Genomic DNA, 15467 nt, shown 5'->3' on the forward strand with positions numbered 1-15467 from the left:
TGTTCTTTCATCCATATCTCCATCATACTTATAGAAAGATTCCCATCTGTACCGGAAACATTCTACAAAACTTTGACCCATGGTAGCTCGGGGGTTCGGGGGTTAGCACTGTACCCTCACAACAAGAAGGTCCTTGATTCAGTTCCACCAGCTCAATGAGGCCTTTTTGTATGAAGTTTGCATGTTCTTCCTGTGAATGCATGTGTTCTCTCTGGATACTCTGGCTTCCTCCCACAGTCAAAGACATACTTGTTAGATTACATCATGATTCTAAATTGGCTTTAGGCATGAATCGTTGTCTGTCTCTATGTGTTAGCTCTGTGACAGACTGGGGATATGTTCAGGGTGTGCTTTGCCTCTTGCCTTGTCTCAGCTTAGATAGGCTCCAGCCCCACGGTTACCCTGATAAGTAGAAGAAAGTGGACAAATGCATGCATGGAAATATTCTCATGGGAAAATGATTTAGAGATCATCCATGAGAACACTGTAATTTGTAACCACTTCCTTGTATTTCTTTATTGTTCTCTCTACCCAGTTTAATCTGCAATTTCTATTGCATAGTTGTCATTATATGTCCATATATTCAATTCTGAAGATCTACAGGAAAAAACATTCTATCACTCAATTTCTTCCTTTGTTTTAGTATATAAAAAGAAACTAGCGCAATGCTTGTTTCAGAAGGCAGGACAGAGGGACATGTAGGAAAGACTGCCCCTGGGGTCAGCTAAATGTATTAACCATTTAGCAACTGTCCCAATCTAAAAAGGGAACAATGTAAGTCTCTGTATGTCTGACGCTTTGGCCATGACATTTAACTACACAATAAAAAACACAATAAGCAATTGATGTCAGCCTACATCATCATCAGTAAATCAAGTTATCTCAGTGCCAGTCTTCTTGCTTCAAATACCTTTATTATGAAGCATATATAATATAAAATATAGAACCTTTCAGTTGAAATTAATGTTTCAGTTTTTAACTGGACAGTCTATGAACAATTGTTTAACCATGCACAGCAGACAAAGTCCCCACGTCACTGCCCCCCACACCCCTCCCTATCAACTCAAATCCTCAAGCTGCATTAAAGGCAGGGAAGTTTACATAGCATTTTGTTCTATTTATATTAAAGATGCTAAATCTGTTCAAAGTCCTCCAGTCTGTTTTCTCACTGTTGCTATCCTGATGTTAAAAATTGGAACATCCTTTTTTACCAGAAGAAAAGAATAAGGTCTTTTGCACAGAGGAGGCCATAGGACAGGAGGTGATGATGAGAAGAGGATTCAGTCTTACTTGGCTTTTAAAATCTTTGAAAACAAGGAGAATATTCCCAGTCAAAAGTACTCACATTTGGCACATGTGATGCAGCAATGAAACAGATTTGCCTCTGATTTATTTATTTATCACATATAGGTGATTCTATTCAACTTCACTTTTAAATAGACTTTTAAAATGTTGAACTTTAACTTTAATCATATCTTAACATAATCTAGCCCCCTTTCTCTTCCCAGCTCTCTTTCAGTCTTTTTGAGACCATCCATATTTATCTGTCTCACTGCTTTTTCTAAATTATTAAGCTATGGCTTTACTGAGTGTCTGACCTTCAGATGTCTATAGAAATCTGGCTTTGGCAAGCTGTTTTTCTCTTGAAGCTGCAGGATGATTGCAAACACACCTTGGTTAATCAGGCTCCATCCATCACTGAAGGTTTAACAGGATTTGCTAATATCAAAAGTGAAAACAGCACCCAGAGCTTAATCAGTTTGCCTCCAACCATAAACTACTGATGACTGGGTTTTAACTGTAGTATGATTTTTTGAGACAAATAGGAAACATTGCAATAGAGCCAAGAGAGTGTGATTGCCAATCCTTTTTCTTTGTGTCCAACCAGTTGGTGAACTCTAGCCAGTAGGAGATACTTGTTGTTAACTTATAACACACAAAGTCTCGTAGAGCCAGCCTTCCACTTGTTTTGCACTTACACAGGCGATTCTTTTATATCCTTTGAGTTTTGTAATTCCTAATAAATGGAAGAATTATAACATTCAACTAAGATAAATGGCTAAGTTTTGAAAGAGGTATAGCAATTGAGGGAGACAAATCATTTTAACTGTAATTAATCTACCAATTAAGGAAATTGGGAGTGTTATGCAGAATTCATTCCACTTTGGTCTTGAACTTCTCCAATACTGCACCAGAATTTTGATCGCTGGCTCTCTTCTATAGTGTCTTTTATCCTGTCTTTCTCCCATCACCCCCAGTCTGTTGTCCCAGATAGCTGTCCATCCAGCCAGGTTCTGCTGGAGGTTTCTTCCTGTTATTGGGGTGTTTTTCCTTGCCACTGTTGCCAAGTACTTGCTCAGAGGGGGTCTTTTGATAGTTAGGGTTTTCTATCTATTACAATATAAATATATTCAATATATGTTGCTTTGAGGCGATTGCTCTAGTGATTTGTTGACATATAAATAAAAATGAATTGCATTACACTGACTTGAATGTGTTAGGTGTAACAAACCTTTTGCCCAAAGGCTTGGAAAACAGGGTCGAAAAAGAACAAATGACTGCACAGATGCTTCTCCTAAAAGACTTTTACTGATAGTTTTTTCCAGCCACTTCAGCCCCTTGTCTAGGTAGCATACCCTAAATCTTCGTGCACTGCTTTTTAAAATTTATCAGTACTTATTAAAGTCTTTTTGTTTGACTTTCGTTTGCCAGTCTTGGGTATATGTGGGTGACTTTAAGAACTTTACTGCCATTTGGAGTACTGCATATTCCACTTAAGTACAGGGTGGCTGTAGCTCGGGAGGTAGAGCAGGTCATCTACTGATCAGAAGGTTAGTAGTTCGATCTCTGGCTCCCCCAGTCTGCATGCCAAGTGTCCTTGGGTGAGATGCTCTCCAGTGCGTCCATTGCAGTGTAAATGTTAGTTAGTAAGAACTTAAACGCATAAAAGGAAGTGAATGTAGCATGTTGTATGAAGAAAAGCGCTCTATAAGAATCAGTCTGTTTACTTGCATATAGCAAGAAGAATATACAGTAGAAGTAGTTTATAATTTGGAAACAAAGTTTCTATTATATGCTGGTTGCATATTCATATTTCACACTTAATTTAAGTAGTAAAATTAAAGAAACATGACAAAGGTTAAAGTATTAGCTAGTAAGATGTAGTATTTAGGTGTGTGGGATACATATTTAATCAATATTTCATATTTTATGATACTCGTCTCATTAGTGTGAATTAGCACACCAAAATGCTTCTGGCTGCTCAGCTAATAAAGGTGATTACACACTTATACAAATCCCCAGTCTTCACTTGTGTATATATTGTTAGTTACTTGCAAATTATGAAAGTTAAACTCCATCTGGATGAAGACAAGACTGGAAAGAAATCAGTAGCTGCATATTCACCTCAGTTTATTATCCTGTTAAAAACAAAACCGTGTGAATTGTTGCTATCTTCAACACCGTTATTTACATTGATATCCTATACCCATATTAAACATGTTTTTAATCGATATCACTGTTTTTCACATACAATACATTGTTGGAGACACTCATGCACACTCTACTGTGGACACAGGGGGACAAAGGGCTCTGTGGAGTTCTAACATACTCATGGTAACAACTACATGTGAATAGCACAGGTCTGCAACCAAAAAACTGCATAGGATTTTTTGACTGTTTCACTGAAATCGAGAAAAATATTTTTTAAATTCCATCGCGTCGGATTTTCTTGCAAAACTCAGGTTTTTAGTTTAATTAAGCGTACAATTTCCCCTTTTAAACTGAAATCTGGTATCCTATACTTGAGTCAAAAAACCATATCCAATAATGATTTCTAACATTAATTTAATATTTCTAAGTGTGAGACTCAAAGGAAATAAAGCGAAAGGAGGAGAGAAGAAGAAAAGTTTTCACAGACAAAAAGAGTGAACATGTAGTGTTAAATATATCATGAAGGAAGTGTTTTTTGTTTCTTTGTTCAATTATAAGAAAGATTATGCATGGTTAATTGTAATAAAATATTGATTTTTTTTCATCGCTGTTGTGCTTTTTTAATGTAAACTCCTCATGTTTTGCAAAAAAAAAAAAATTCTTTTCTTTTGCAGACCTGTATAATCATTGAAAAACATATAGTCATTATTAAACCCTTTACTCCCTGGAGGTACTTGTACCAAATCAGGCCACACCAGCAAAACTGTCACCAGAGCTGGTTTTAAAAGGTTGCAAATTCTCTCCATGTTCACGGGACTTAAATAGATGTAACATTAAATTCTGTTACAAAGTCAGGAGAGTTGCAGTTGAAAAGTTTCAGAAAACTTCCAATAATACAAGTGTTTACTTGACATGTTGCAAAGCTTCATTTTATTTAGTTAATTTCCCTTTACACAGAAATTTCAATTTGGAATAATCAGGTAGTCTAAATGAAAGAAACCACTGCGATTTTAGCTAACGTCAGCACTAATTGCCTCCTTTCCTAATTAGTTTACACATTGCTCAGATCGAAATGTCAGTTTTTTCTCACGGAGCCTACGTACAACTGTCTGTGTTCTAGAACAAAACACTGAGCTGACTTTATGAGATAACTCTCACCACCACTATCTAAAAAAGTGGAAATCTATTTATATTTCCCAAAATATTCATGGCTGCCGACTCCTTCTCAGCCTGGAAAACTCCCATTTAATCATATAAGAGATAAATGGATGAATGATTTAAGTCAAACGAAGGGGGAATTATTTCTGCAATTTAATGATCAGAGGAATGAAATCAAACAAAAGCAAGAGAAAATCCCTCTCACCTCTCATTCAACTCATCTCTGTGGCCAAACATCAAACAAATGTAAACCCATTCAGGTCAGTGAAATCCTGGATTTAGCTTGGTGTCAACTTACTGATGTCTCAATTTCACTGTAATCACTGTCTTACCAGCATATTCCGGGTCCACATGAGGAGGGTAGAAGCGAAAGTTGATGAAGAAAGGGATGGGCATTCCATACTTGAACCACTCCACCACATAGGGCTGGCCGTTCAAGGGATGGGAAACGTCGCATCCCAGGATGACGTTTTCTCCTGCACGTGCTGTCACAAACTGGGGCTCCTCTCGCACTCCGTGGGCACCTGTGGAAACAGTAACAGGTAACAGGTAACAGTTAAAGGTAAGAATCCAGCTTACACACAGACAGAGTGTAAAGTTCCACTTTGGATTTAAATCCACCATCTGACAACTTTTTATATGTGGAGTTTGTATGTTTTCCCTGTGTCTGCATGGGTACTACAGCCTCTTCCCACAGTCCAAGGAAATGCCCTTAGTGGAGTTGCGTTACCTGGTGATTCTAAATTGTCCAAAGGGGTGAATGGTTGGCTATCTCTGTGTTAGCTCTGCAACAGACTAGTGAACTGTCTAGGGCAGCGGTCCCCAACCCCCGGGCCACAGATCTGTAATGGTCCGTGAGTCGTTTGGTGCCGGGCCGTGAGAGTTGAGGCTCAGGTGTGAAATGCATGGTTTTCAGGGTTTTTATCGTTAACTCGGTTTCCCTGGGTCTTTTCCCGTGTTGTACTCATGTGTCTTATTTTGAAAGAAATATTTACGCATTACCATAGCGATCAGAGAGCATTAAGGGGCAGAGAGGAGGATGTTACTCTCAATGTTGTTGGCGCATTTCAGGAGGACGCTGATAATAAAGTCACACGATTACACCGTAAAGTCGCGTTTATTATTATACTTACAAAATACCACAGTTTTTGTCTTGGTCGTATCATTTTATTTTGTTGTATTTATCTGCCACACCTTAAAGGCCGGTCCGTGAAAATGTTGCCTGACATCAAACCGGTCCGTGGTGCAAAAAAGGCTGGGGACCGCTGGTCTAGGGTGTACCCTGCCTTTCTCCACTATGGCACCTTTGATAGGTTCCAAGAATTGAACTGGATATTAATATGTCCATGTGAGAGCTGTTGGCATATAAATCAACAAAGATTTCTACACTTGTCTGTAAAACAACAGATCAGGCTGTATGTGTTTCAGTTGTTTAGTTATTGTAGCCTTTTATATACCTTCTTGTTTTTCAGTTTATTAAACACTCTTTTGAATCTCTGTCTTTAACTCCTCATACTTGCCCTGTAGCCAGATAAGGAAAAAAAAGTCATCGATATACTGAGCTTTCTTCATAGTACAGGCCCCAGATCATCTATAAAACACAGTCTACCTGCACGCTATTTGTCACAACAATCTAACAGTCCAAAACTTATGCAAGTTTTGCAGCTCAGGCAGCCAGGGCAGTTAGATACTCAGTAGCTGTCATGGCTCTAGTAGTATCTATTAGATTTTAGTTTTTCTGCTATTAACATCGTTCCTTGATATAGTTGTTTATAGTAGTATTATTTTTTTTCCATATGTTCTGTGCTTAACTCTAGTTTTCTGTTATTTTGAATGCTCCTGTTTTGGTTCTAATACAATTGTTACTTTTATTTTTTAAAAAAAATTTGTTGCTCCGCTCCATAATAGGCTAGTGATGATACGTCTTAACCAGCTCCTTTGAGTGATAAAGTTCTCAATCTGGAGGCTATTGTGACATCAGCCAGTTTGAAGTAAACAACAAAGGTGCCTGCTAAGCTCATTCCAGTGGTTTAACAGAAACGCCACGGCAGAGATGGTCGAGATTAGCAAGAAATATAGCAAAAAGCTGTTTAGAAACCGAGTTCCACCCAGGAAGTGAGTGTTTTTGTGTGATAACACAAACCTGGGCTTAGCTAAAAATTCCATCACTCGAGATGCAAAGACTACCGGTGACAAATCCAATACACAACCAAGGCCACTGGGTTGATAACAGCAAGATTAACAGCGCTTTCAGACACATGAATGTGATTTATCTTGTGAGAATCTTTTTCAACTGACAGAATGTGAACAGACAAAAACATGAAAGAGGTGATGTGACAGTAATGTCCCTGATGCTCGATAATGTCCGGTCCTTTAAGGTTTTTCTTTAAGAATTCGCTCTGTTCACTCAGGACCAAAGCAGTCCGAGTCAGTCTGTGTGTCTGTGGGCTAGGTGCTGAACGCTCACATCGATCCCAGGCTAATTACCATGTAGCTTGGTTTTATGAGCGGAAACCCGGTGTGGTAGCATTTTACCAGTCAATACAGCTAATCAGATGTACTCACTGCTCATTCCTCTGTGGCCAGTAAGGAAGCCAGGCAGGCAAACACAATCTACTGCGCACAGATGATAGCCTGCTGCCTGTAGCGCTTCTAATTATTGAAATTAAACAGTGGAAGGCAATGTGAGCACATGGAACCAACAGGATTTTATCTACTACATGTACAAATAATCAAGGGACAGCTCACTAGTGTTAGTACTGTATTCTGTAGAAAGACCTACTACAAATGTGAGTGAGCGAAAACATTTTCAGACACTGATAAAAAAAAATGCAGTCACTGTTATTACTGTGAGCTGAAGCATCAACTGCTGAAATATTTAGAAACCGGTGATTTGGTGGGTGGATATACTGTCTCAACCTGGTCCCACACCAGCACTATTCATTTTTTAGTTAATTTAAAAGCAGTCCTACAAAGGACTATAGTAAAGACCAGATATGGGGAAAAAGACTCTCTATATGTTGTAAATACCAAAGATTACAACTGAGCTTTATCATCCATCTATTTGCTTCCGCTTATCCTTTTCAGGGTCGCGGTGGGTGCTGGAGCCTATCCCAGCTGTCATAGGGCAAGAGGCAGGGTACACCCTGGACAGGTCGCCAGTCTGTCGCAGGGCTAACACACAGGGAAGGACAACCATTCGCACTCACATTCAATCTAAATTGCGCATTCATACCTATGGGCAATTTAGATTTTTCAATTAACCTATCCCCACTAACTGCATGTCTTTGGACTGTGGGAGGAAGCCGGAGGACCCAGGGAGAACCCACGCAAACACGGGGAGAACATGCAAACTCCACACAGAAAGACCCTGCTGGCCTGATGGTGGAATTGAACTCAGAATCTTCTTTCTGTAAGACAACAGTGCTAACCACTGTGCTGCCCTGTGCTTTATCATATTCACCTGAAACCATTCACCAATGTGTTTCATGCAGAGGTGCTAAGTATTTATCATAAAGTGCAAGTACTGTTAGTGAAAACAAGCAGAGAGCTAGCTGTATTTCCAGGCTAAAAATAAAATAATGAAGAAATAATTATTTCCACAAAGCTGTTCAATGCAGCACAATGTGGAATAATGTGGAAAAGGACATGTTGGCAAAAAAGTTTGACCTTCTGTTGCTTTCTTTTGGGGGAGAAAGATGTCACGATGGAAACAGAAGAAGAAAGATGAACGTGTGAATCAGAAGCAGAATGATACCACATGAGCCCACCTCTCCTTCGACAGTGGTGCCGAGTGCAACAGTAAAGAAAAGGTCGGGGCAAACAGCTCGCAAAAAACACAGATATTAAAAGGATGCCTTTCTGCTTCAGCCCCAACATCAGACTGAAGACCTCTCTAGTTTGCAGTTACCAATATGTGTGTTTGTTGTGCAACACACCAAAACAAATCACATTGCTCTAGTAATTGAATATCCATTCAAGGCCAGCTATAAATTCTCAACAGCGTTAACCCAAATTAACCGTCTTCAGCCAACAGCCTGAGCTTTCAAATGCATATTAAGGCTGGAGGAGGGAAGCACGCAAAGCTTCCACAGTCACCTTGAACTGAGGTCACTACAAAAAGCAATTAATTGTGTAAGTTTAGCACTGAACAGATGATATTTATCATATAATTAGACCTAATCGTTACTGTCAGACTAATGAAATAAAAAACACAAAGTGAAATGTAAATCAACAAATATGAGGAGAGCTAGGCTTCCCTAAACAGCGTGGGGTATCTCACTGAGTGAATTATTACCAGGATAGGCCTTTCATTTCCCATAGAATGCAATAAATAACACACTCATGTGCTACATACAGAGTATCTTTATACAGCACGACTGAGAGGCAGTCAGTGTGTATCAGAAGCAGCCTGTGGATTCGTGGTTTGATGTGTGTTCTCATGCTTGTTGGAAGAACTGGCTAATAACTGAGCGAGTGTGATTTTCCTATTGGTGCACCCCACACCTCTGCAACCCCACCCCCATCCCCTCGCTAACACACACACACACATCTGCACACGCACTACCTCTAGCAGTGCTATGTGTTGATTGGCTGCTGGTGACATCATCACAGATATCACAAAACAGCCCCCTTGGAAGGTATGACTTCACTGTTTATAACTGATGAGACAGAGAAGGAGCAAGAGACAGACAGCAAGTTAAATCCCCACCACCGCCATAAGGGTTTAGCTCATTTACAATCAAAGACCCAGGGGAAGATACTGTGGCAAGGTAAAACCACTGAGGTGTGCATACACATACATACACACAGCTCCAAGAGTGCAGGCAAGGTGGAACAAAAAGGGAGGGTTCAGGGTATTGGGTATTATACTGTTGCCAGGAGGACTGTAACGCTTGAGTACAGTAAGTTGCTTCAAAGCCACAATCAGATTATAAAGTATAGCGTTTAATGAAGGGTGACACAACAAGTCAGCAAAGTGCACATGTTTATTCTAATCTCAAAGAACTCTGATGTTGACTGATCACTTACAAAGGTAAACAGTTTTTTTTTTTATTTCAATGTGACTAAGAAAAATGTAGGTAGACTATGATTGGTACAAGGAGAGAGGTGGCTGATATGACGGGGAGAAGGAAGGTAGATATAGTGGGAAAGTAATCCCAGTATTATTGGAGATGGGTTCAAGCAGTTCTACCATGGCGTAGACAGGAAGAGAAATGGATTAGGTGAATAGAGGGACAGACAGGATATTCAGTTTGAAGTTGGACAATAAAGTTATGATGCTTAATGTTGTCAGTGCATATGGCCCACAGGTTGGACCTTGCTGAAGAGAATGAGGACTCGTGGATGAAACGATAGTGTCTCCTGGGGGAGAGATTTCTGACTGGAGAAGATTTCAGTGGAGGTGTAGGTGAACAGAGCCGGGGTGATAACGAGGTTCTGGAAAGGTATGGTGCTAAGAAGAGAAATGCAGAAGGCCAGATAGTAGTGGATTTCCCAAAAAGAAAAAAAAGGATTAAATGGCTGTGGTGAACACGTACTTCAAGAAGAGGAAGGAACAAAGGATGACTTATAAGAGTGGGAGAGAGAGCGAGCGAGAGCGAGAGAGAGCGAGAGAGAGCGAGAGAGAGCGAGATTGGGCTGGAAAGGATGTGCAGCAGGTTACACTGATTAAGGATAGTGATAAAAAAAAGGACTAATGAGTGAAGATAGCGCATTGAGAAGAAGCACTTTGAGGAGCTGGTGAATGTAGAAAATGAGAGTTAGAGGAGGACAGATGGAAAACAGTTAGTGAACTAGTAAGTACAGCAAAATAGGAAGGAGGAAGTGAGGGCAGCTTTGGAAAAGATTTATTGAAGCTAGCAGGCATAGAGTTGCTCCAGCTATCTATGTCAGTTTCTAACTCCAGTCTCCAGATGGATGAGTTCTGCAAAACAATAAATAAATGCTAAAAAAAAAAATCACTGCAACAACAGTTTTCATGATGGGGCAAACTATCCACAGAGGCCAATACTCTTTTTTTGTACAAGGCAGTAAACATGCTTTTTAATGCTGTAAAGTGTGGTATTATAATAGAGAAGCGAATGGGAGCTGACTTTTGGATTTAGCCTCCAGTGGCACCAAGAGGAACTGCAGTTTTTACCTTCATTTTTTTTTTAGCTTTGGAGGTTGCCCATGTACTACAAACAGAATCCAGTGGAAAATACGAGTTTGTCAGAGCACACTTCTTACTTGCATGACATTCTCAATGTAATTATTTCTAAACTCATTTTAATTCAATTTCTTTCTGCGGTTGCAAAGAAAACAAAAAATTAAATGTAACATATGTGTGTTACAGGTGTTCTCTGGTTCATATTCCAGTACAGCAACTGAAAACATTATGACATACAAGTCATATTAGCTTCCAGGTCTGAGACAGTCAAAGGTTAACTGTTTTTTCCTGGAGATCATTTAACAGTATGATACACTGTGACACTACAAATAGGTTTATCGCCACATTGAAGTCTCACAGAAAGGAACATTTCTATATTTATACATGGTGACAAAAGAATCCATGCATAAAAAATCACTGAGGTGCAATAAATAAACAATACAAGAATAATGCATTCTCAACACTGTAGTATCTGAGCTGAAACTCTGATGACAGCGAGCATACTCAGGCTTCTCAGCTGCTCCCCTTGGTTTGTTCCTGGCGCTGCCACAACAGCAGCAACTGCCCATCCTTCCAAGTGTCAACAAAATGTTGTACACAATACAACATAAACTCTTTTTAGCTACATCCTATTATTCTGGCACCTTCTTTCTGAATCTTATTTGAAAGTTGAACTTAGTATACTGTGGTGGTAATAAAATGACGGTCCTGTGAAATGAATGGAAGCATTATTAATCATGCCAGTCAGCCCATAAGCCCACACTCAGAAAAGTGTGGAGGAACTGAGAAGTAACTCAGTGATGAAATGGCATACCACACAAAGAAGACGTCGCCAACGCTCTGCGAAATCAATAACTGCAGAGTGCAGGTTAACATCCATGTAAAAACTGTACATCAGGAGCTTCAGTGCATGGGTTTCCATGGCCGAGAAATGAGTTTGAAGTTGTAAAGTGAAGGGGAGATGTCGTCCGTGCATATGGCCAACGGGTTGGATGTCAGTTAGAAGATATAAGATATATATATATATAATATATATTTCACTCGCTGGGCTCACGTCCTCATTTTATGTTTGACAGTGTTTTTGTAGGTAAAGGTGAATGGCTTGGACATAAATTGAGCTGCTGGTTGGGGAAGGCCTCGAAGGGGACTGGTGGCAGCTCCGGGACCTGGCAGATCCCATGTACTAAATAGAAGTGAAGAAGATAAAGAATTGATAAGGGGAGGGAGGGCGGGGCATGTAAACAAGAATAAACAGCTTATAGGACTGGGGGAACCTATATAGATGAGAACCACAAGGAGCGTGTTTGGAGGCGTGGTCCCGCTCTTGAAATTCCGATACTTAAGTGTTAGATGGAGTAAAGTACAAACCCATGCATCCTTTATTGTTCTCTATTATTATTATTGTTATTTGGTGGGAGTGGCATTTAAAATAGCATTTACAAATAGTGTATATTAACTCTTAATATTTTTTCTTAAATTACAGATGCCCAACAAATATGTTAAAATTTTAAAACAATATCGAAATGTCTTCAAAACCCAAAACATAAGAGCAGACAAGAGCTTGACATCAAACACAAAACAATAAAGTTAAGTGTGCACAACCATGTGAACTGCAGTGTATTTGTTGTGAAAGGAACAGTGAGGAAAAATGCAGTCTAAAACTGTGTACTGGAAGAAAAATGTAGGAAAAGGAGGAAAACTGAAATCTGCAATTGAAAAGTCATATCTACAAGCTAAGGGGAAAAGCATAGCTCATTGATGTTTGTCAGCTTGTGCTCCAACCCTCCGATACACAAGGGTGGCTTAAAACACTAATGCTACCAAAGGATGGGAGACTTGACCTAATTCTGGGTCTTGGGCTCTCATCCCTCATCATTTGAATTTAAATATCTTTCCAGTGTACATGCAGCAGCATCTGATTCACCATGAACTGAATGTGTTGCAGAAAGTCTTTATATTGCCTAAAGCTTGACGAGTTTGACTACAACAAGCTTTTAATCCCAAATACATACTGCTTTCAGTCCACGCAAACAACCGAAGCCACTGGTTAAAGTGACCACACCTGGCAAAGACTTTCAGCGAGCCTTTTCAATTATGAGGCTCCCATTTACAAAATGTCTATAAATCCAGTCCACTTTTCCTGACACTGATGCGCTGATGCATGTCATGTGTTGATTCCAAGATCATCAGTTCAAGCTCAACTACAATGTGCGACTGCCTAAATGGACAAGTCAAATCCCTTCTGGACAAAGGTTTTATTATCTGACGAGAAAATGACTGTTTGGCAACAATGACAGAAAGTATGTTTGGAGTAGTTAAAAACACTATAGCAACTGTCAAACATCATAGAGGGTGGGAATCCTAAAGAAGGAGGACGATTTCCAAGTTCATCAACTTCACTTCAAATAAAACAGATGGTTGAAACATGGACACAATTAGGCATTCCAGCCGGACAATGATCCCAAACACACATCAAAACTGGTTTTAGAGTAGCTAAAGCAGGCTAACATTAAGCTTCTGGATTGACTTTCCCAAAGCCCCAATCACAACCTTATTGAAAATTTGTGGACTACACCTAAAAGCCAGGTTGATAACATGAAACCAACCAGTTTAATTGAACTTTCTCAGTTCTATTGGTGAAACATCCAACCAGAATCCCATCTCGACCTGAAGTCTTTGGCTGCAAAGAACATGCTAAGTTACGTCAGTTAACCAAATATCGCTTAGCAATGTTAGTGTGAGTATATGTTTATATTTGCATATGTATGTATACTTATACCTATATAACCCTGTGTGGATTAGAGAAAATCCAAAATAAATTCAAACTTATGCACCCAGTTATTATTTTCTGCACGGCCAGCTGAAGTCACAGCTAGCAGCAGCCATGATGTCAGTTTGACAGCAAATTTGTTGTACAGTGCCATTTGTGCAAGGAACAGCAAGATGGATATAAAATGGTCCATAGATTTGTCTGTGAAGTGTCTGTGAAGAGGACAAAGAAGTGTGTTTAAGCCTCTTACCTCCTGCTGACCGTCAGGAATTAAGGCCAAACAGCTGAGGGTAGATCAGCAGACATTCAAGTTAAAGAATGTTCATAAAGAAGCAAGGGCAAACAGCTCTATGACTATTTCACTCTTTAAATACTGACAATTTAATAAACAAGTCTCTATTTCAGCAGGCAGATGGTGAAAACACCACGTTCATTATGTAAACCCCAGATTTCTTCATGCTATAGTTTCTGTATTGTCTGTTGTTTTCGTGCCTGCAATGTGTGATCAACCTCTGGCAAACCTAGATCTTTGGTGCAATTTTGTTTGGGAAGATGTAAACGCTCTGATCAAACTGCTGTTTCAGGAGGGTAATGATGGAAAACTCCCAAGTTAATCCTGGCACAAACCTAAATGGAACACATGCTGCACATGACTATGAAGTGAAGCAGTGTATTCTCATCACGAGAGGTATACACAGACATTTTGCATCTATTCAGCTATCAGCATGTGTTACATGTTCCCCTCTTTTTCTCTTTAAGTAACTTTAAACAGGTCAGGATCGCATTCCACCACTGGAGGAAGTACATATGTATTTCAGCCGACCGTGTTTTTGGTAGGAAATTAACACTTAGGCAGGACTAAAGACACTGTTCAGCATCCACATCTAAGATAACTCCTCAAACAAAAACAGACATTTCCTCTCAGACAGATGTAAGAAATGTCGAAAGTGCTGTGTAACAGGTGTAGTCGTTATGAGTCTACATTTTTGCAAACACCAATCTGAATCCAGGTATTTCTTTGGAGCCAGGGCCCAGGGAACGGATTCAAATGAATTCAACACCCCTGCTCTCGTGTATCAGCCCACACGGCAGCAGTGTGTGTGGGCTTCTCCCCTAATTAGCAAATTCCCACATGAAAATAAAAAAAATAAAATAAATGCAGCTCTTGAAGCCTACAAATACTTTAATAATTACTTAAAACAACATCAGTCTTACAGCTGAGGAATGAGGGGGAGTGGTAGAGGTAGAGCAGGTCACCTAATAATCAGAAGACTGGTGGTTCAATCAATGGCTGCTCCAGTCTGCATGCCAAATATCCTTTGGCAAGATACTCCATGTGTGAATGTTAGAAAGCACTTGATCATTGAAAAGGGAGCTTGTGTGAATGGGTGAATGAGGCATGTTGTATAAAGTGCTTTAAGTGCTCAGGTATAGTAGAAAAGCCCTACATAAGAACCAGTCCTGTTACCAAAGCTCACAGAAGTGTGACAAAACATGCAAAATACAAAAAATGACCAGCACTGCTCCTGTGTGACTCAGAATATGTTACTTAATTGCAAGATGTTTGAATTCTCTATTAAACTACTGTACTGTACTATTAGGAAACCACATTTAAAATGTAAAACCGTTTTAGGCAACATATATGCTGTCGATGTGTAGCTTTAAAGTTTTCATGCTTTAAGTTTGATCAGATTTTCTCTTTATCACAGCCAGTGACACCCCACCAGCCATCTCCAAACACAGATTTGTTTGGTTTACCCCAGACCTTCCCTGTATTGCCTTGAGTGTCATCAGCTTTTTAGAAATCCTTACAGCTTAGAGATTTACTAATAGTCTACACCAGAAACGCTTTGCTGTCGTTAAAAAGCTGCTCTAGCTCTATCTACTAGGGCTGGGCAATAAAACGATAAAGATAATTATGATAAAACAACTTTTTCACCATAGAAATGACACATT

The 15467-nt window shown here is 39.6% G+C and overlaps 1 protein-coding gene across 6 annotated transcripts in view; it reads right to left on the bottom strand.

Moving 5' to 3' along the window:
• The window catches only part of LOC134636073 (protein turtle homolog B-like), a 151287-nt gene that overhangs the window by 116974 nt on the left and 18846 nt on the right, over positions 1-15467 (bottom strand). For all 6 annotated transcript variants that reach the window (XM_063485858.1, XM_063485855.1, XM_063485856.1 and 3 more), the window contains exon 2: positions 4923-5114. In XM_063485858.1, coding sequence (XP_063341928.1) covers positions 4923-5114 — 192 coding nt within the window. The remainder of the gene's footprint in view (positions 1-4922; positions 5115-15467) is intronic.

The sequence above is a fragment of the Pelmatolapia mariae genome, linkage group LG10_11, assembly GCF_036321145.2.
Source record: "Pelmatolapia mariae isolate MD_Pm_ZW linkage group LG10_11, Pm_UMD_F_2, whole genome shotgun sequence".
In the NCBI taxonomy this organism is placed as follows: Eukaryota; Metazoa; Chordata; class Actinopteri; order Cichliformes; family Cichlidae; genus Pelmatolapia; species Pelmatolapia mariae.